General features: G+C 45.1%; 1 protein-coding gene across 1 annotated transcript; it reads right to left on the bottom strand.

The window, feature by feature from the left end:
• Positions 1 to 530: 530 nt before the first annotated feature.
• Positions 531 to 6,051, bottom strand: LOC125425182 (protein FAM47E-like). The gene is made up of 5 exons (XM_048482736.1): positions 5,863 to 6,051; positions 2,920 to 3,223; positions 2,070 to 2,230; positions 793 to 943; positions 531 to 584 (listed from the first exon to the last, which is right to left on the bottom strand). The coding sequence occupies exons 2-5, from the start codon at positions 3,151 to 3,153 to the stop codon at positions 531 to 533; spliced, it is 600 nt and encodes a 199-aa protein (XP_048338693.1). The 5' UTR covers positions 3,154 to 3,223; positions 5,863 to 6,051.
• Positions 6,052 to 22,646: the final 16,595 nt, after the last annotated feature.

Here is a 22,646-nt window from a genome sequence, read left to right as displayed (position 1 = left end):
GCGGGGGGGCGGGGGGGGGGGGGGGCAGGGCGGGGGGGGGGGGGGGGGGGGGGGGGGGGGGGGGGAGGGGGAGGAGGAGGGGAGGGGGGGGAGGAGGAGGAAGAAGAAGAAGAAGAAGAAGAAGAAGAAGAAGAAGAAGAAGAAGAAGAAGAAGAAGAAGAAGAAGAAGAAGAAGAAGAAGAAGAAGAAGAAGAAGAAGGAGGAGGAGGAGGAGGAGGAGGAGGAGGAGGAGGAGGAGGAGGAGGAGGAGGAGGAGGAGGAGGAGTTTGGATTTATATCCTACCTTTTTCTCCTGTAAGGAGACTCCAGGTGGCCTACAAGTTCTGTTCCCTTCCTCTCCCCACAACAGACACCTTGTGAGGTAGGTGGGGCTGAGAGAATTCTGAAGAACTGACTAGCCCAAGATTGCCCAGCAGGAATGTAGGAGTGCGGAAACACATCTGGTTCACCAGATAAGCCTCTGCCACTCAGGTGGAGGAGTGGAGAATCAAACCCGGCTCTCCAGATTAGAATCCACCTGCTCTTAACCACTACACCACGCTGGTTCTCTGGGTGAAGGATGGATGGCTAACCAATGGGGAAGACTAACACAAGCAGGGGAATAGGAAGGTATGAGTCGGGGGGACACAGTGCCAAAGAGAGGATGGAAGTCGCCCCCTCCCCCGTGAACTCTGGAGGGAATTGCTCTGAAATATACCTTGAGCTGTAAATCAGCTGTAAATCTGTAAATCAGAATAGTCACAAAATACAGTAGCTGAGAACGAGACCAAGTGTAGACTTTATTTTACTCACTAGAGACTCAAACCATCTGCAAAATTCTTGGGTGGCTTCTTTTACATTCTGGTCAAGCGGCGGAACGTAATTCAGCCTGGCTTCTCTTTCTCTTGCAGCCACTTCTTGTTTGGAGAACCACGTGTAAGGGTCCTTGCCTTTTGAACCCTTGCTGTAAGAGATGTTTAAGATTCCCGTTTTTGTATCAAGTCACATCAGACGATACTGAACCCCTGGGTTTAGAGGCAAGAGACATTGGGAATGGTTTCCATGTAAATTTGCAGAAAGCAGGGTTTGATGTATAAATCACCATATTCATTTTCTTGACTGTGTATTACTTCATGTGAAAAAGGCAAACTCTATGCTGGGGATAATTAGGAAAGGAATTGACAATAAAACTGCAAAGATTGTCATGCCCTTATATAAAGCCGTGAATGCGACCGTGCCGGAAAACTGCATGTTCAGTTCTGAGGTCACCACATCTCAAAAAAGATAGAAAAAGTGCAGAGAAAGGCAACCGAGGATGATTGAGGGATTACGATTTTAACCTACCTTATGAAAGGGAGAGGCTGCAGCATTTCCCAGGACTCTTGCTTTTAGTTTGGAGAGGAAGGCGTCTGAGGGGGGATATGATTGAAGTCTACTCTCCCATTGTATGCAGTGCGAAAAATAATGTCGAGAGCAGAGACATTTTTCTCTATATTTAGCAATGCTAGAACAAGGGCGCACTCACTTTAAGAAAATGTACTGGAAGTAGGGAAATTCGCGGATTAATAGAAGGAAACATTTTTCTCACACAGCGTGCTGATTGGTGTTTAAGATATGCTACCACGGGAAATTGGTGATGGCCACTAACCTGGAAAGCTTTAGAAAGGGCTTGGAGAGATTTATGGAGGAGAAGTCGACCTATGGCTACCAATCTTGATCCTCCTTGATCTGAGACTGCAAATGCCTTAACAGACCAGGTGCTCAGGAGCAACAGCTGCAGAAGGCCATTGCTTTCCCATCCTGCATGTGAGCTCCCAAAGGCACCTGGTGGGCCATTGCTAGTAGCAGAGTGCTGGATCCAGCTGGCTTGTTCTTATGTTCTTATGTTATGTTCTTATGTATTGTTTTCTTTCAGTAAAAAAAACCTCCGGAAATTGCTGGACCAATTTGCACCCACAAGGTGGCACTCAAAAGCTGATGTTAGGTGCATATATGTGGCTTATATTTATAGCAGGCACATTCCCTACCCATAGATGTTGCAGTACCATCATTTCACAGTGTTTTTCCACTGGGCATTTCAGGACACTCACCGCTTATGTGATCTCTTGGCCTTTGTCTTACTTTTCCCTTTGCCCTCCAACTGGGTTTGTATCTCAGACAAAGCGAGACACTCTTGTTCCACGCCAACCTTCTCTTCTTCGCTGAGCAGAAGCATCTCAGGATCCAGCACACCCACGACTTCTCGGAAAAGCTAAGAACAAAACAGAAAAGACTTCCATGGGGAAACAGGACTGCAGATTGGTGTCTCTGGAAACCAACGTTGTTGGGTTTTTTTGATCCAGCACAAACTGGATCGCAATCCCATCACAAATAAACACATAATCTCCTGAGTCACATTTTTTTCTGGTCTGATTGTGAAATTACATTTTCTGCATTTCTGCTATTACTTTGCAGCCCGTGGTATTTTAAAAAACCATGCTCCAAAGAACACACATTTTTTGGGGGGGGGGGATTTCTGCTTAATCCAATATGTATCATGAAATAGCATCCAAGAAAACATGCTATTTTGAAAGGTTTTGAACAATCCTAAAATACTATCCTGTCAATATTTTCATTTTTAAACATTCCGATGGACCGAGGCAGCTACAAAAATTCTGCAAACAGATTGATTCCTTTTACTGATTTGCTCTTCTGGCCTTCAATGCATTCTCACTCCGCTCAGAATCCATTTCCTCGTTGTCTGTTTTCTAAGCAAGGTGGGGCAACATTTCTTTCAGACAGCAAACAAATCCATTTGCCAAAACACAGGTGAAAATGGGTTACCTATTTCTAGAGCTGTAGCGAGGGGGAACTGCACCCCCGCCCCGCCCGCCCACCCAGTCTCGTATTTGCAACAAGATGGAAATATTTTTTAACCTGCGTAGGAATACAGAATCTTACCTCTTGAGAGATGCTTCCCGCCAGGTGAGGATAGAGGGCCAATGGGTGTCGGCTAAGGCAGTACTCAGTCTGAGCGACAGTCTCCTCCCGGGCTTGCTGCATCGGACTGAGTTTGGAGGTGTAGCACCGGGACTCGAGGGCCATTTGGGGGGCTCTTGGCTGGGTTTTGTGCGGAGCCTCAGATTTGCAGCGGAGAAGAACTGGGGCAGGCCCTTTTGTGGGCTCAGAGGTCATGATGTTGCTTAGAGGAGGGAGGCCAGCCCTGAAGTCATGAGGGCCCCTTTGCAAGAACCTCCAGCGCTGGCTGTTTAAGGAATCGGAGAGCCTAGCTTTAGTCAAGGTGTGTTTTTGGAAGCACCGGAATGGCATGTTCCTCTTTGGATCTGAAAAACAAAACCAGACCCAGTAGGCTGGGCATGCCACTATGGTTGCCAGCTCTGGATTGGGGAATACATGGAGATTTGGGGAAGGGCAAGGTTTGGGGAGGAGGGGAGGGTTTGTGGAGGGGAGGAAATATAAGGCTATAGAACCCACCTTCCTGATATGGACATATAGTTTATGATGTTTTAAGCCATTGTATTTAATCATACAAGTTATATGAGAGTAATTCACTGGGCACCAAGTGTAACCCCCATGCTCAGAATGGGTTGACCTAGTAAGGGGTGGAGACTCAAAGCAGCAAGAGGCTGCAGCAGACCTCATGTAGTTGGAGGAGTCAAGGCTACCAGACACGGACCTTGGTTGTATAAGCCCTTAACACCTTGTTAAGGGTTTCTTTTTGTGGTTGTAATGGGTGAGAGTTTTCCTGGAAACCTTCATCATGTTGAATCCTGTTCATCAAGCCCTTGGAGTCTTCAGGAGCCAACCCACTTGCAAAGAAGAATTGGACTTGACAGTATTAGAAGCCTGTAACTAGAAGGACTTGAAAATGCAACCTGAACAGGACCTTGAAGTGTGATGTTGATGTTATATGTTATATGTTAAGAAAGTAAACCATTTTGTTTTTAAAAATTTGTTGTTGCAAACTCATTCCAAGTTCTGCCCCACAGAACCCACAGATAGAGGTTACACAAGCACTTCAGAAGCTTACTTTAGTTGGATGAAACGAAACTCATGGGGCAGCCTGACACTGAATTTTTCAGGTGATTTGGGAAAACAGGGCCCCACCAAGGAGATAAGGAATTAGCAGAAGCTCACAAATGCAGATAAAGGTAAAATAGAAACCAGTAGTTGTTATAGAAACCTTTTACGCAAGGTGTTTTTGACTTAAGTTTCACCAAATATGGGAATGGGCAAGGGGTGGTAAAAGGTGGAATGAGACGACCAGGTCTGTACGTCTTCTTGACTCAAACCAATGGTCAGAAGACAAGGAGGGATGTTTGTAAGAGGGTATAAATTATGTTACGCAAGCAACAGCCCCTTGAACCTCCTCCCTGTTGCTAACAGAGGAGAGTTCTGTCTTCTGCGCAGAATGGAAAGAAAACAATAAATCTCTGAACACTGAAGAAGCTTTTGGATAGTTATTTTTGTAACTGGTCATGTTAGGCACAGGGCAGAGCCCTGTGTTCAGAGCTAAAACTCTGTCCGGTTACTCACAAATAACCATCCATAAGCTTCTTCAGTGTTCAGAGTTTATTGTTTCAATTCTGCGCAGAAGAGGGAACTCTCCTCTGTTAGCAACAGGGAGGAGGTTCAAAGGGGCTGTTGCTTGTGTAACATAATTTATAGTTACAAAAACATACCTCCCCGTTTCTTGCTCATTGGGTTGAGTCAAGTAAACGTACAGACCTGGTCATCTTATCCCACCTCTTACCACACCTTTCCATCTCATATTTTTAATGTAACTTGAGTCTAAAAACACCTCATGTACACAGTTTCTATAGCAATCAAGTCTTCTGCTAACTCTTATCTATTTTGTGAACGTCTTGCTAGCTAATCTCTACTGAGAGGCCCCGTTCCTTTCAACTTAGAGCTAGTGTCAGGCTGCTCCTTGGCACCCCTTCACATTCCTTGTGTTTACCTGATTTTCAGCAACTTCAATTCCAAGCCTCTGCAGGGATGTTAGCTAAGATGATTTTATATAACATGCTCCACCCTTTTGTGCAGGCTACTATATATATATATGGCTTAAAACACTGTGAACTATATATGTGTACATATCAGTCAGAGCTTTTGCTCTGTGGACAGGGCCTTGCCCTGTGCCTATCATTCCAAAGTGGTGTTAGGGTCTATTACTCCAGTCAATAATTGAGACTCAGGAATATTTCAAGAGCTTTATTGAACTGTGTCACGTACTGGGATTCAGAAAGCCAGAGCTGATGCCCCCAGAATATATCCTAAAACATTACTCCTTTAGACAATCCCGCTTCCCATCCATTCCAAAATCAATGGCAACCCTAAGTAGCTATCTAAAACATTGGTAAGTCCAAGTTTGCATGAACCAAGAGCACCAATTCTTAAAAGAGAGAGAGCAAAAGACTTCTGTTTTAAATGCTGTAATTCTATATGATCCATATAACAGGAAGCAAGAGGTTTCAAGGATCTTATGTATTGGTACTGGTACCTTAATTTATATACCGCCCTACCCCGAAAGGCTCAGGGTGGTGTACAACATGATATACATCAAAACATAGCATAACAACAGCAACAATCATAATATCAAATGGCAGAACAATAGCAATAGACAATATTTAAATAGCAAACATCAATAATCAGAGCATAACTGACATAACATCACAACATTTCAAACAATAAGCAACATTAGAAATCTCAAATAATGTAAATGATTAATTAATGTATGAATAGCTAGTGTACATCATGCACTACAATGTAGAGTTAAACTGTAGATATATCTGCTTGCAAAATAATTTTACCTTGGAGACTGAAGGAGGCATTCAAATCCTTAGCTCAGGTTGTAAAATGGAAAAATATATATATACATACCTGTCAGCAAAGGGTGCACAAATTCCACACACAGTCTGGAAACTAACTTTGAATCGGTGGTATATACAAATTTTGCTCCAAATAAGGATATCCCTAGTTAAGTGTGTTTCTGTATCTGGAATATACAGTAGCTAATCTTTTTCTTCAGGGAGAAGAGATGTGTTCCCAGTGTGGCACACTTTGTGTGTTCTCCGTTGTGTTTGGGACTGGTTGTTGTAGCAACCAAATTCTGCTACACCACCAATTCACAGGAGGAAATTTCGCACTTGGAAGACCAAAGTGAATTCTTCAGTTCTTTTCTAGTTTTACAAATTAATTGTCAGCCTTCAAAGCAAAGAAACCACACGACCTTCATGTCCTCATTCCAAAAATCTGGGGCACTATAGAAATTAATAAATCTTTGTTACTCAAAAAGGGTCTTTTGAAACTGAAGGGGGCGTCAAATAAAAGATCCACTGTGAAATGGAAGAAGTGTTTGGATTTATACTCCACTTTTCTCTGCCATTATGAGTCTCAAAGCAGCTTACAAGCTCCTTTCCCTTCCTATCCCCACAACAGACACCTTGTGAGGTAGGTGGGGCTGAGAGAGTTCTAAGAGAACTATGTCAGGCCCAAGTTCACCCAGCAGAATGTAGGAGTGGGGAATCAAACCCAGTTTTCCAGATTAGGCAGAAAGTTTCAGTAATTTTCCTTATCCACACGGCATACAACCCCAGTTTGGTTAGGGATGATTGCTTCGAAACAAGAGAAGACTGTTTTAGACCCATCATACCCAGTGGTGGGATCCAAAAATTTTAGTAACAGGTTCCCATGGTAGCGGGATTCAAACAGTGGCTTAGCGCCAATGGGGCTGGGCGGGGCATGACGGGGCGGGGGCGGGGGCGGGCATTCCAGGGGCGGGGCATTAATAATTTCTCTGTTACTGTAAAAAACTCTTACTGTAAAAAAAAGTTCCTAATTTCCAGCTGGTATCTTTCTGTCCATAATTTAAACTCATTATAGCAAGTCCGATCGTCTACTGCCAACAGAAACAACTACTTCTCCTCTAATTCACTGCCTGTCAAATACTTAATACTTGCAAATACTTAATTTTGTTTCTAGAAATCAAAAGAAGGATACTTCCCTTAAACAAGGAACTTTACCGTATTTCTAAAACATGTTTTTAAAACAGCCCAACAGGGAGAATTATCCCGTTTTCTACCTTCGCTAACCAGCCTCATAGGAAACAACAGGACTTTATGATTTTTGGACCTAATGGAATTTCTAACGGAAAAGCAGACTCAATTAGTAGCCCCCTCTCGGCACACACAAATAATTAGTAACCCACTCTCGGGAACTGGTGAGAACCTGCTGGATCCCACCTCTGATCATACCCCTGAGAATGTCATTCTCCTTGAGAACCACTGATGGCCACTTTGTAGCCATCTAACCTATACTCTTCTAGAGGATTCTTTGTGGGGTGAGCCCAGCCCTGGGGGTGATAGAGCGAGAGCTGGAATTTCCCTTTCTGGACCTACCCCCTACGCAGATTAACAAGAACAAAAGTGGAACGGGGTTATAAGTGAAGGGGATTTTCTTTTGTTTTAAGATGCCAAAAAAAGAAAATCATGACAACAAAGATTTGATTGTGAGTTTTTCCAACGCAAGTATTGTCCTTGGTACAGTTTGCCATGGACGTTGACCCCTACTGCTTTTCCGGGAAGTTTCTTTGTATGTGGGTGGGCTGCATCTTTTGTTTACAGACGTCTCTAATAGTTTCAGAGGGCAACTGCAGCAGAACAGCTAGAATGGCGTCCAGTAGAGCTTTAGAGACCAACAAGTTGTTTCAAATCAGTTCAAGTCATCCGTAATGACCTGCAACCTATACTTAGCAATGGTAACCCTCTCCCACAGGCATTTGGAAGGAAACTCTTCCTTGCCCACAGACAACCTTGTAACCTTAAACAACTTCTCTTACCCATTGTTGAAGTGAGCAACTCAGCACGCCTGGACTTTGGGGGAGAGGTCTCTAAATCACTCTGTACATCACCCATCTCTTGAATGGGCTGTTCCTGTCTTTATCTGAACCTGAGTTCTGCCCTCTGACCTTTCCTATAGCTATTTTTGCCCTCTTTCCATATGGACTGCAAGGGAGGCAGATGTTTCTGGAGGTCTCTCCTGTAGAAACAAATATCTCATACTTGAACACACATGATGCCAGACCAGCTGGCCATTTGTGTCACGGAAACATACTCTTTAGATTTGGCTTCTCTCTCTTCCTTTTGACTACAACCTGAGTATGAACAGAATCTACTTGAATAAACCATACTATCTGCCTCCACAAACCAATTTGTGTTTTTTTATTTTATTTTAAGAGCTGGCGTTTCCACTCCAGTTTCTTGCTCAGGAAGCCAACCACAAGCTTTTCCCTGACCTGAAGATTGAGATAGGTTCACTGGCTTTGGGTTGGAAATACCTGTAGGCTTGGGGGTGGAGCCTAGGGAAAAGAGGAACCTTTGCAGGGTATAATGTTACACAGTCCGCCCTCCAAATCAAGGAGCAGCAGTGGCGTAGTGGATAAGAGCAAGTGTACTCTAATTTGGAGAAACCGGGTTTGATTCCCCGCTCTGCCGCCTGAGCTGTGGAGGCTTATCTGGGGAATTCAGATTAGCCTGCGCACTCCAACACATGCCAGCTGGGTGACCTTGGGCTAGTCACAGTTCTTCGGAGCTCTCTCAGCCCCACCTACCTCACAGGGGGTTTGCTGTAAGGGGGGAAGGGAAAGGAGTTTGTTAGCCCCTTTGAGTCTCCTTACAGGAGAGAAAGGGGAGATATAAATCTAACTCTTCTTCTTCATTTTCTCCAAGGAAACTGATGGCTATCAGCTAGATGTCAAATGTAATACCAGTAGATCTTCAGGTCCCACCTGTAGGTTGGCAACCCTAAGAAGTCTGGACTTTAATGCAGAATCCGTGACCCTGACTTTGTCCTGATCTTCGCTTCCTGCAGGAAATGAGGCTGTTTCAAAGCTGGCCCTGAGTCAAGTGAACTGAAAGTGTAACCAATTCTAACAAAAAATCCCAGGGTAATTTCTAAACGGTCTGGAAAAGCCCTGGGTTAGTAATAACAGCACCATTTTGCAGAAGATGGTGGCTGTCAGGGAAGCCACATGAGCCCATTCCACACTACACAAATAAAACATCTTCAGGGTGTTTTAAAAAAGTGTTTTGGGGTGGAATTCCATACAGTTTTCCCCTCCAAAAAAAAATAATAATTTGGAAGATCGTATTATTTTTCCTTCAAACATTTTATTTCAAAAATGCTAAACTAGCAACTTCTCCCCTAAAGTTGCTTTGAAAATGTTTACTGCTTGCTGTGCAGACATTAGGAAACATTTACCCTTTTAGTAGTTCTTATTTTCATTTTCGCCACAGCTTGTACCCGCCATTTTCTGCCGCAGTGAAAACTAATTTTCAATCAGCAGTGAAAACTAACTTTGTCCATGTACTTTTAAGATTGCAGTTGCAGGCAGATGAACTTCAAGCACAGGAAACCAACCTTCTGCAAATGGTGGGCAGCACAGAGAATCTCAAAGCAGCAGAAAATGTAAGAGCTCTAACAGGGAAGGGAGAAGCAGGTAAAACAACTGTTTTGGGGCGAAACACTTTATTTTCCCACACTGTGCAGGAGAAAAAAGCCAAAATGGTTCTTTTTACAACATCTGCGTTTGATGTGTGTTGTGCAGACTGGGCCGTGCACACTTTAAGCTTCCTGGATTCCCAGCATGCAGATGATCTGGAGTTTCATAATCTATATATATAAAAAGCAAACAGTGACTTTGTTAGTCACTCCCTAACGCCAAAATGGCTGGACTGATTGCCCCCAAATTTTCACATGATGTTCCTCCCTGTTGCGGGCAGGTAATGGGACCTTCAAATCGCCGAAAGTCCATACCTGAGCCAGGTAAAACGTCTTTTTCCTGGCGCACCAGGCTATGAAGCTGCCTCTGTTTAACTGTCACCCTTAGAATGTCCGTGCAGCCTGTCTGTCTGTGGCCTGAGGGCTTAGAATGTTTGTGCAGATGGGCAGAGATGAGCAGTGAAAACAGAAAATAGGTAATACTGTTAGGTAATACGAGTGGAAGTGAAACACATACACACTTTGCCGTGTGAGACGCCAGGTGAGGTTCCCCCCCTCACAGGCAGGTAACTTTCACTCTCTGTGCCTCACCCACTGCTACCACACAATACACATCCAGCTCATCCTCACACACCTCACTCTGCCCTCCCTCACATCCAACCACCACTTACCCACTTCCTCACCCACATTCACCACAGCTCTCTTTTACTAAAAAAGCGCAGCTGGAGTTTGCACCTTTCTCTTCTAAGAACATCCACGGGGTGGGGGCGCACCACCACTACTGGCCCCGCTTCTTTTGCCCATGGCCCTTTCAGAACCCAGGGAGCTGGCCTCGATCCTGGAGCTGTCTCACCACCCTGCCTCTCAAGGCTGGCCTGACTGGGATAGCCTTTCCATTTGCCCCAGTTCTGCCCTTACCCAAGCCAGGACTATGGCGTCAACCAGCCTCATGGACAGCGGGATTCGCCCTCTGGTCAGTTCCGTTGTGCAATGGGAAGGGTTACCTTATACTAAAAAAACAAGACACCACCATATAACAATGTGAATTGAAAAGGGAAAGAGGGATTCCATTTGACCACCCCAAAAGGCTATGCTGGGGATCACTGGACCTGCATGGACATCTGTGTGGGTTGCAGACTGTTATGAGAAGGACAATTGCCACAGCAACGCATGGCCGGGCCCCGCTAGTTAAACACAAGTGGTCATGTTAATGTATCCAGCTATTTGCCTCCTGTTGCTTCGAACAGCCATTTGGGGATCTTGCAGAGTCTGATGTCTTCTACAAATCACTGTGATTATGTTATTTAGCAGGAGTATCTTGCCAGAATTTAGAATAATTGGCTACATTAAGCCTGTTTCCTCTGCAAAAAAAATTTTTTTAATGCACCTGTTGGAGTAGCACGTGCAACCAGAATACTATGTTATATCTTTTCTCCCATGGGGGTGGGGGTGGAAATAACAGCTGGAAGGGGGGGATTTTGAGGAGAAAAATATGGCACTTGGGGCAGGAAGCTGCCTTAGAGCATGAAGTTGTTGTCCTAATCCAATGTCTCACAGCTGTTTTGGGAAAATATTAATCAATTTGTACGTAACTCATGCTTTGACCTTACAAACATTTAGGGGATTTTGTTTGTTTTTGTACAGCCAAATGAAAGTCAGCAAGACAATATTTGACAGCCAGAGTTGTTAAAAAAAAGAATTCTTTCACATTAGCCTTTGGAGCGGCTTAGCGAGTTCTAGGAAAAGCTTTACTGCACAGACCCCGGAAACATAAGAAAATCCATGCTGAATTGTAGGGTTGCCACCCTGTGGCTGGAGCCTAGTGATCTCTTGGAACTATAGCTGATCTCCAGACTACAGAGTTTACTTCTGCTGGAAAAAATGGCTGATTTGAAGGGTGGGGTCTATGGCACTATTCCCCATTGTGGTACCACCCACCCCAAACCCTGCTCTCCCTAGGCTCCACCCCCAATCTCCAGGTATTTCCCAGTCCAAAGTTGCCAACCCTATGACTCAGACCAAAGACCCATCAAGTCTATCATTCCATTCGCAGAGTGGCCAACCAACTACCTCTAGCAAGCCCACAAATAGAATAGTCGCAACTCTTCCTCCCTGTCCAAACTCCCCAGCAACCAATATAAAGAGCCTTCTAGTACTGGAGGGAGTAGACATTTATTTATTTACCTATTTATTTAATTATATCCATCATGATTAGTAGCCATTGATAGCCCAGAGATCCAGGAATTTGGCCACTCCTCCTTTAAAGCCTTCTACGTTGACCGCCGTCACCACATCTTGCGGCAGTGAGTTCCACACATTAACTACACGCTGTGTGAAGAAATTCTTCCTTTTGTCTGCTCTGAATATCCCACCCTTCAGTTTCAGTGGGTGACTCAAGGTTCTGGTATTAGGGACAGGGTTGCAAACCTCCAGGTGACACCTAAAGATATCTCGCTATTACAATTGATCTCCAGATGAGCAAGATTAGATCCCCTGGAGAAAATGGCTGCTTGAGAGGGTGGAGTCCAGAGGTGGGATCCAGCAGGTTCTCACCAGTTCCCGAGAGTGGGTTACCAATTATTTGTGTGTGCCGAGAGGGGGTTACTAATTGGGCCCGCTCTTCCACCTCCGCGCCCTCGCCTCCCCGAGAGGCATCCTGCCTTTGAACGTGAAGGTTCCATATAGCAATTGCGACTAATAATGTAACTCCCTGAACTGGGTTAATCCCTTTCAGGTACCGCAATTCATTAATTCTCAGCCTTCTGTACCTTTTATCTCACCAGTCTCTATCAAAGAACCTGTGCGTTTCACCATTGCTGTGTTCAGATTTGTGAGTTGGGGCATTTTCTATAATGAGATGATGATTTAGAAATGACCTGGTACAAAAAAAAAATTGGGGGGGTCGTGGTGGGGTGGCTGCCCATGGGGGGGGGCATCCAACTCAGGATTTGCCCAGGGCTCAGGTTTGCCTAGGTACGCCTCTGCCCCCTTTGCTGAGGGGGGGGCTGGCGAGGGAACCTGTTACTAAAATTTTTGGATCCCACCACAGGTGGAGTCTATGGCATCGTATCCTCTTGTGATCCTTTCGCTAGCCCAAATCTCACCCACCCCGGGCTCCTTCCCCAAAATGTTCAGGTATTTCCCAACCCAGACCCAGCAGTCCTAATTATGGGAGAGCCGTGCCATGACACGGGGAGCCGCGCCATGCATAATTTTGTAAACAGACCCAGAGTGGTGAGATCTAGTGTAGTAGTTAATAGGAGCTTACAATTCAAACTAGGTGTCAGGTTCTGCAGGAATGTTCAGAATAAGGCTTGTTTTCGGGGGAGGGGGAATAACTATGGGGAAAACCCAGACGTGGAAGAAACCATGTGAATCGCCCCCCCATGGTCTGGAACCCATTTCCTCCAACTTTTACTTTCCTTGTGGATTTGTTACGGCGCTGCCTGGGTAACTTTTACTCTCCCAGATCAACCAGCTCTCAGCAGCGCAGAGGAACAGAAACAGGACCCAACACATTTCTATAGTAAAATAGAAACGAGTTTATTGAGATGCTGACCTACGTTTCAGCACCTCCACACCACGGCAACTGCAGCTGCCTAGCAGCTTTACAGCAACTTTTATACACAGTCTCCCGCCCGGGAAATCCGGGAGGGTACAGGACAACCTACAATCATTCATTCTCAAATACATGGGAACCAATCATTCATCTACAAATACATAGGAACCAATTAGAGTCCAGAGGGCAGTCCCTTCTTGAATTTCGCGGCAGAAGCAGGGCGAGGCGATGACGTAGGCACAGGTGGGAAAAACACAAAAGAGTCCTATGGGTGCTTGGGGCCAGGAAACGAAACCTAACAACGACAGCACCCTTATCTGCCTGCTGGTGGGATTAAGGCAGCTGGAGGCGCTTCTTCCGGGGTCCCTTTTGTCAAACGTCCATTCATGGTTTTTGCAAATGAAAAGGGACATGCCCAGGTGGAGCAGGGGTGGATTCCTGCCTTGGGCAAAGGAGGCTCCATACAGATACAAACACAAAATACAACTTTAATTCCTACAATCTACCGAATACAACTTATTCCTATCTATCTTATAAAGAAAATAAAACATAAGTTCACCTTTATTAAAGAGCAAGATCAGAAATGGAATAATTCATTTCTGACTCCGCTATCAGGTTCATGCTGCAGCACCCCAGCATCCCTCACCAGAGAGAGCGAAAAAGATCCTCCTGCTTCCAGCCAACAGTTCCCCTTTTGAAAGTAAAACTTTGCTGTTGTCCAGATGCAAGAAAAAGTTCTGGGAATGCCGTCAGTCATGCCTGAAAAAATCTCCGTGTGGAAGAGCAACACAAACTAATTTCATTTCCACTTGAAGGTTTGGGCTTTAGGGCCAAGGGAGAAGGAGCTCGGTGGGCGTGAACAGTTTGCTCAGGTGTTCCCAACGGCAGGTGCCCAGTCCCCTTCCCTCAGTCTGGCCTCCAGCAAGAGAGAGAAGGCCCAGAGCTTGACTAGGAAGAAAAAGAGGAGTTTGGATTTATACCCCGCCTTTCTGTCCTGTAAGGAGACTCAAGGTGGCTTACAACCTCCTTTCCCTTCCTCTCCCCACAACAGACACCTTCTGAGGTAGGTGGGGCTGTGAGACTTCAGAGAGAACTGTGGCTAGCCTAAGGTCACCCAGCAGGAATGTAGGAGTGTGGAAACACATCCGGCACACCAGATAAGCCTCTGCCACTCAGGTGGAGGAGTGGGGAATCAAAACCAGTTCTCCAGATTAGAAACCACCTGCTCTTGACCACTACGCCACGCTGGCTCTGATAAGGGAACTGATAATTTCCCGGTGGCTAAACAAAGGAAAAAAGTGACATATTGTAATTCCCCCTTTAGGAGTTATCATAACAAAAGGGTTTTGCTGTTAGTTATGCTGTGGTTCAATATAATGGTTTAAAACTCTTTCAGCTCAGTTAATCTGGCCTGCAGTAGGAGAGAGAAGACACAGAGCTTAGCTGAAGGAACTGATAATTTCCTTACTGACCAAAGACAGAGAAAGACCAGGATCAGCCACAGAAGAGCAGATGGGGAGGAAGAAGAAGAGTTTGGATTTATACCCCACCTTTCTCTCCTGTAAGGAGACTCAAGGTGATTTATAAGCTCTTTTCCCTTCCTCTTTTCACAACAGACACCTGGTGAGGTAGGTGGGGCTGAGAGAGTCCTGACAAACTGTGACTAGCCCAAGGTCACCCAGCAGGAATGTAGGAGTGCGGAAACACATCTGGTTCACCAGATAAGCCTCTGCCACTCAGGTGGAGCAGTGGGCAATCAAACCCGGTTCTCCAGATTAAAATCCACCTGCTTTTAACCATTACATCTTGCTGGAAGAAGCAGCCCTGCACTTCTAGTTAACATGTCGGATTTTCTTTTTCTGGGTGCTGTTATTTGCCATTGTACCAAGTGCGTTTCCTGAAGGACAATCTGGTTGTGATGTTCACAGCCACTGTGATTAAGTTTTAACTGCAGTTGTAAAGTTATTGTGTTCATATAAAATGTCTCTTACCTTGAATGTTGTTATTCCTGTTGAAGCAATTTCATATTTTATTGATTTTAAATCCCCCCTCCACAAGTCTCCCACAGAAATCTATGTAGTGAGGGTGCTGCTGGGTTATAGAACCACCTCTAATTTTGTATCGTTGACCGTTGTACTGGGCCTGTCTTGCAACCTGACTATCACCTTCTTGAAGATGCTGCAGTCTTCCTTTTCAACTACTCCCAGGTCCTAGATTTTGTAAACTTTCCTGATGCCTTATGACATAGCTTCCCTGTTCATCGCCCAATCTTGCCCCATGCAATATTGGAGTGGTCAAAACAGCACGGAAGGGGGATAGCTCTTTTATGCTTTCAGTTGACAGTGAGAAATTTTTCTCTCTTTCTCACAATACTAGAACCAGGGGGCATCCATTGAAAATGCTGGGGGGAAGAATTAGAACTAATAAAAGGAAACACTTCTTCACGCAACGTGTGATTGGTGTTTGGAACATGCTGCCACAAGAGGTGGTGATAATGCTTAACCCGGATAGCTCTTGGTATGGGCTTGGACAGATTATTATTATTATTATTATTATTATTATTATTATTATTATTATTGTTGTTGTTGTTGTTGTTGTTGTTGTTGTTGTTGTTGTTGTTGTTGTTGTTGTTGTTATACACATAACAACACAGCACAAGTGTCTGGAATTCATCTCTGAATATCGAGTCCTTCCCAAGGACCTAGGATTATGATGATGATGATGATGATGATGATGATGATGATGATGATGATGATGATAGATTTCACAGCTGCCAGATCTTTAGCTGGTTGTTGGCCTTCATTACAATTCGAGCCTCACCCAGAGGCCTAGGAAGTTGTAATGTATTGGCGTAGTATTCGTGCGGATCCCAGCAGGGCAGCCTTCTGAATTTGACAGATGTTGTTGTTGTTGTTGTTGTTGTTATTATTAAAGCTTGTATACCGCCCTCCCCCAGAGGGCTCAGGGCGGTTCACAACACAACACATTTATGGAGGAGAAGTCGATCTATGGGTACCAATCTTGATCCTCCTTGATCTGAGATTGCAAATGCCTTAGCAGACCAGGTGCTCGTAAGCAGCAGCAGCAGCAGCAGCAGCAGGCCATTGCTTTCACATCCTGCACGTGAGCTCCCAAAGGCACCTGGTGGGCCACTGCGAGTAGGAGAGTGCTGGACTAGATGGACTCTGGTCTGATCCAGCAGGCTCTTTCTTATGTTCTTATGTTCTAACTGCAGCATCCACGCAATTTACTGGAATCTGTCAGTATTTACTACATTTTTATTTTCCTCCAGACTGTGAGTGGGTCCATCTTGGGAAATCTTCTGGCCCCAGTCATGCTCATGCTCTGACGTAAATGACTTTTTGAAGGACGTTAGAGATTGCTTAATCTTGCGCTGCCTCTGAGGACGCTGTTTATCCAAGAGGACCGTTAGAATTGGCTCAACGTCGGATATTTTTGGACAAGACAATCTTGTGCGAAAAGCTGCCTTCCCATTAATTCTAAGGAAGTCTGGAGCATTCGTAAGGATCTCAATGTCTTCTAAGTACGAAGAAGACAACATTTTGCAGTTATAACAGGAAGTGAAAGAGCTGTGACTTCTTGCTCTCTAGCTGACTCAGATTCGCCCTATAACCTTCCTTCCACCTGTGATCCCTTCCCTTCCCTCCCCCTCACCTCCCTCGCCATCTGACTCATCACACCCTTGGCCAGTCTCACACCTGCCCACATTTTCTGCCTCCTCCTCAACTCCTCCACACCCCTGATGGAGTATTCATCCATCTACTCCCACATAGAGCTGACAATCTCCAGGTGGGACCTGAAGATCTGGAATTACAACTGATCTCCAGGCGACACAGGCCAGTTCCTCTGAAGAAAATGCATCTCTGGAGAATGGACTCCGTGGCATCATACCCTGTTGACATATCTCCTCTTCCCACACCCAGCCTCGCCACCCTCAAATTTTCAGGGGTTTCCCAACCTAAAGGTAGCCCACCCTACATGCCAAACTGCCATGGGTGTCTTCTGAAGCTCTGCTTTGGATGCTTCTGCCTTCCAAAACTGAGCAGGTGGCAACATGAGAAAGGGGCGGGGCTTCTCAGTTATAGCACCAAAACCCTGGAAGACTCTCATCAGGGAAGTTTGTCTGCCCCATTCTGTCACAATTCTCCACCAGCTGGAGAAGCTTCTTTTGTTTTGTCCAGTGCTCCCTCACTATATAGGCTCATTCCGCACATGCAGAACAATGCACTTTCAAACTGCTTTCAGTGCTCTTTGAAGCTGTGCGGAATAGCAAAATCCACTTGCAAACAGTTGTGAAAGTGGTTTGAAAACGCATTATTTTGCGTGTGCGGAAGGGGCCTATTCTCATGTCCTTCTAATCCTGATTGGACAGCAAGGCAGGATACAAGTTAGATAAATAAGGAAATAAGCCTTATCCATATAAAAGGCCAGGCATATTAGGAGGAGGAGGAGGAGGAGGAGGAGGAGGGGGAGGGAAGAGGAGAAGTTTGGATTTATATCCCACCTTTCTCTCTTGTAAGGAGACTCAAGGTGGCTTACAAGCTCCTTTCCCTTCCTCTCCCCACAACAGACACCTTGTGAGGTAGGTGGGGCTGAGAGAGTTCAGAGAGAGCCGTGGCTGGCCCAAGGTCACCCAGCAGGAATGTAGGAGTGCAGAAACACATCTGGTTCACTCAGATAAGCCTCTGCCACTGTGGAGGAGTAGGGAATCAAGCACGGATCACCATCACTATTCTCAAATAGTGTAGTGAACTGTGGTGCAATCAGAAAGGCAGCAGGATGACTGTAAAGACAAGGGAAGTTTCAGGATCACTGAAACTTAAGGTGTTTGGATTGTGATGGAGAAATGGAGCGTTTGTGCCCTTCACAAGTGTGTAGAAGACAGTTAGTTTTCAGAAGCAGCCCAGATATGCCACAGCTGGTGAAGTTTAACCACAAGAGAAACCCATTTGAAGCTGGGTGAAGCAACTTACAAAGAAATATTCCCATCGGGGAAGGCCTCGAAATTATCCCCTCCTTCTTTTTACCCTCACAGGAACTTTGTGGGGTAGGTTAGACTAAGAGCAGGTGGTTCACCCAGTACGCTTCTTGTCTAACTGAGAATTTGGACCCAGGGCTCTCCGGGTCTAGTATGCCATCATAGGATGCTACCACAGCATTCTGCTGTGAGCATGGGCCACTTGAATGCAGTGGTTTTCAAGGGAATAAATTTGCACACTCAGAGGCTGGTGTGGTTTTTAGCCTTGAGGCCCTTCATTTGGGTACATTTGGGTGGATCAGGGACATGCCTTACACCTCTACTCATGCACCTGTGGAGTCACAGTCTCCCATACACCTGGCCCTGGAAGATCCCTGATTATATGAACCGGAGTCTAGGGACATATTCTTAGGTCTCGAACCTAGAAGCAATAAACGGACTCTGTATTGTCAACTGGAAGTAAGTTTTTTATTGATAGGCATCGAAGTAATCTAGCTTGTCAAAGCCAATTCTGGCGAACCTGGCTTTTGCTGTCCTCTTTGTCCTAATGTTAGCCCCCCCCCCCCTCCCATGTTCCCAAAGAACGTGAGAAAGGGTTAGTTTGGAGTTAAGGCGCCCCAAGGTTGGTGATAGATATAAAACCACCTGGCATCCTGCCCCCACAAAACAACGGAAACAATCCAATTTCCCATGAGACCAAAAGTGTTAGGGATGAGCCTAGTTTTCTACTCAGCTTGTGAAGCCATAAAGCAAAGATCAAGGAAAGAATGTCCCAGAACAGCGATGGTAACATAAAACCAGACTGGTTACATATATATTGCAGCAATTACATTGAGCTAGGAATACATATCAATTCCCCTGACACATATAAATGTACACTCATAGGCTCTGTGCCCACCAGGGTTTCTAACCTCCATCTATTTATTTGTTTGTTTGTTTGTTTGTTTATTATATTTATATACTGCCCTCCCCCGGGGGGCTCAGGGCAGTGAACAGCAGAACATATAAATAGAGCACAAAATAAAATCAATAATATCAAAGTTAATTAAATAAATCATTAAGTAAGTGGCTCTATACATGTTAAAACCAAACCCCATTATATTTATAGTGCCTATATAAATGTAATTTTCAGTATATCTCCTGGAATTTTATCTGATCTCCAAACCACAGAGATCAGTTCCTCCGGATAAAACATCTGCTTTGGAGGGTGGACTCTATAGTCTTGTGTCCTGCTGAGGTTCTCTCCTTCCACAAATCTCACCCTGCTCAAGATTCACCCCCAAATCTACAAACATTTTCCTGGCCTGGATGTGGCCTTTGAACTTATTCGGATTAAGATTGGGGGGCGGAACCACTTCGTTTTGCTCTTTCCGTGAGCTTATTTCTGTTCCCAAAGGCACAAATAGGGAAGTGGACCTTTTATAATAAATGAACCCTTGATATTCTGAAAGAGGAACAGAAACTAAACAGGGAGATCCCTTTCAATTGCCTTTGCAAAATAGTAGCTTGTAATTTCATCTTCTTCTTCTAAAGCAAGATAATACCCCGTTTCCTCCAAAATAAGACCTACCCTGAAAATAAGCCCTAGCATGATTTTGGGGGGGATTTTTGGAGCATGCTTGAAATATAGGTCCTACTCCAAAAATAAGCCCTAGTTACAGATTCCCCGGTGCAGCTGATCTGGTCACTTCTGGGAGCAAAATGTAAGACATCCCCTGAAAATGAGCCCTAACATATCTTTTGGAGCAAAAATTAATAATAAGACCCTGTCTTCTTTTCAGGGAAACACAGTATGCACAGAGATACTCTATTGTCACCTGAGACCAGTGGTGGGATCCAAACATTTTAGTAACAGGTTCCCATGGTGGTGGGATTCAAACTGTGGCGTAGTGCCAATGGGGCTGGGTGGGGCACGATGGGGGCGTGGTCGGGCATTCCTGGGCAGGGCATTCCTGGGCGGGGCTGTGGCAAGGACGCAGCCGCTGCGCCGGTCCTTGGGCGGGAAACAAATGCACGCAGGCGCACCTCCTGCTAGACTGCTTCAAGTTCTGCGCGCTACTGCTGAGAGGAGGGGCGTAACTAAGGCAAAAATCACGTGGCAAAATCACCAATCTGTAACCCCCTCTCAGCACACACAAATAATTAGTAACCTACTCTCGGGAACCTGGGAGAACCTGCTGGATCCCACCTCTGCCTTACTGTTTAGACAACAGAATCGCAACTTCATTTTCAGCGAGGGAATAAGGAAGATCATGACAAACATTGGCCCATTTTACTTGGGAAAGCAGGCTGTGAACGCCCTCCCTTATTGGGATGGAAAAGAAGCAAAACTGTAGAGAATTGGCGTGTCAAAGCCGATAAACCCAGTGTGGTTAAACCTGTGACTACAGGGCACTTCAGATGTGATAACTGTTCTGTCTGAAGCCTGTGTGAGAAGTGTAAGGTCATCAACACTAAGGATTCTAAGAAAAGTATTGATTTTTTCCCACTTGCAACACAGAAAATTTTATTTATTTATTTATTTATTTATTTATTTATTTATTTATTTATTATATTTGTATACCGCCCTCCCCAAAGGCTCAGGGCGGAGTCCATCAAGTAAAAACAGCTTAAAACATCGTATATAAGTTATAAATACATTAAATAACAAAACTCCCGATGGCTTCAGCCCCTCCCTCCCCCTTTGTATACCCACGGGAGGCCAGCTGTTCTTATGGCGGAGTTGTCATCATCCCGACTGGCCAAATACCTGGCGGAACAGGTTCGTTTTACAGGCCCTGCGGAAACTTTGTAAGTCCCACAGGGCCCTGATCTCACCTGGAAGCCTGTTCCACCAGGTAGGGGCCAGAGCCGTAAAGGCCCTGGCCCTTGTAGAGGCCAGCCAGATCGCCTTGGGGCCAGGGATCACCAGTAGGTCCGCCTCCGATGAGCGGAGGGGCCTAGAAGGGTGATATAGGGAGAGACGGTCCCTCAAGTAAGCAGGGCCAAGGCCGCGAATGGCTTTGAAGGTCAATACCAAAACTTTAAACATAATGCATGCTATCTGTTGTACATGCCCTTTATGTGGGCCACATGACCTATAGATTGAATATACATATATTGGAACATCTATCCCAGATCAGGAAGAAGTCACATTCACCTGATTCTCTACGTTTTTTGGTCCTGGAGACACTTGTGAGAAGATATCTTCCATTAAATAGCAGCTACTTTAAAAAGGAAGCATTCTACCCAGCGTGGTGTAGTGGTTAAGAACCAGCGTGGTGTAGTGGTTAAGAGCAGGTGGATTCTAATCTTTGATTCCCCACTCCTCCACCTGAGTGGCAGAAGCTTATCTGGTGAACCAGATGTGTTTCTGCACTCCTACATTACTGCTGGGTGATCTTGGGCTAGCCACAGTTCTCTCAGGACTCTCCCTGCCTCACCTACCTCACATGATGTCTGTCGTGGGGAGAGGAAGGCAAAGGAGCTTGTAAGCCACCTTGAGTCTCCTTACAGGAAAGAAAGGTGCGATATAAATCCAAAATCATCATCATCATCACCATCACCTTCACCACCACCACCTTCTTTTTCTTGGACTCTTTAATTCTTCATGGACTAAATCAATCCATTGACTATTCACCATTTCTGTAAACACAGGTGAAGTTAATTAGATGGCCAGCAGGATATGTGTTACCTACCAGGGATGGTCTTTTACTTTCGCTTATGAATCAGCATAGGATGTAGGTAGGAGACAAGCGTTCCTGTGCATATACAGTGGTAGGTGATTCTTTTATATGTGAGGATAAACGAAGGTTTTTGGATAAAAACCTTTTTATTATTACAAATAGTATTGTGGGCAATTTGACTTTCCAGACAGATTGCGCCATTTGCTTCCCTTTGGAGGTTTCACAATGAGAAGATGCCAGACATGTCCAAAGCAAATCTTATTGCGGAACTACAAGGTAATTTTTTTTAAAATAGTACATCGGGGGTGGATAGATGAAGATCAGGCCACACACAGGCTGAATCCCAAAGCTGTCTCCAAATCCCGATATCTTCACTTTCAAAATTTGCCAGTGAAAAAACAACACAGAGAAATAGAAGAAGAAGAGTTTGGATTTATACTCCTCCCCCCCCCCCACTTCCTGTAGGAGACTCTTACAAAATGGTGACTGGGGTTCACCCTGGGCACTGTGCTCCTCCATATACACACAGGAGACTCAAAGGGGCTTACAAAACTCCTTTCCCTTCCCCCCTCACAACAAACACCCTGTGAGGTAGGTGGGGCTGGGAGAGCTCCAAAGAACTGTGACTAGCCCAAGGTCACCCAGCTGGCATGTATTGGAGTGTACAAGCTAATCTAATTCATAATGTTACCCCAGTTAGAGGGAACAGGATAAGTTACCCAATTCATGTTTAGAGAATCAAAGAGACAGACAAGGAAGATGATTTTAAGAAGTTAGTAAGGGTATTAGAGAGAAACAGGTTGCAATAGCACCCTGGGAGGAAACAGTTGCTACGGGGGGATTGTTCAATGGATATAAGAAGAAAATTAAAACAAAGAGAGACAAGGCTGATTTTTGAATTAGGAACAACATCCCCACGAGGACTCAATTCTGCAATTGACTA

This window comes from Sphaerodactylus townsendi, unplaced genomic scaffold (genome assembly GCF_021028975.2).
Source record: "Sphaerodactylus townsendi isolate TG3544 unplaced genomic scaffold, MPM_Stown_v2.3 scaffold_20, whole genome shotgun sequence".
NCBI classification, from domain to species: Eukaryota; Metazoa; Chordata; class Lepidosauria; order Squamata; family Sphaerodactylidae; genus Sphaerodactylus; species Sphaerodactylus townsendi.
Note: the sequence above shows the minus strand (reverse complement) of the source record. Positions and strands in the feature narration are given on the sequence as shown.

What these genes read in the sequence shown, in the direction of transcription:
- LOC125425182 (XM_048482736.1), bottom strand. Translation starts at nt 3,153, where the DNA reads ATGACCTCTGAGCCCACAAAAGGGCCTGCCCCAGTTCTTCTCCGCTGC. An exon ending in CGGGAAGCATCTCTCAAGAG is followed by an intron (nt 2,231 to 2,919) that starts GTAAGATTCTGT and finishes TTTTGTTCTTAG; the next exon opens with CTTTTCCGAGAAGTCGTGGG. An exon ending in GCCAAGAGATCACATAAGCG is followed by an intron (nt 944 to 2,069) that starts GTGAGTGTCCTG and finishes CATCTCTTACAG; the next exon opens with CAAGGGTTCAAAAGGCAAGG.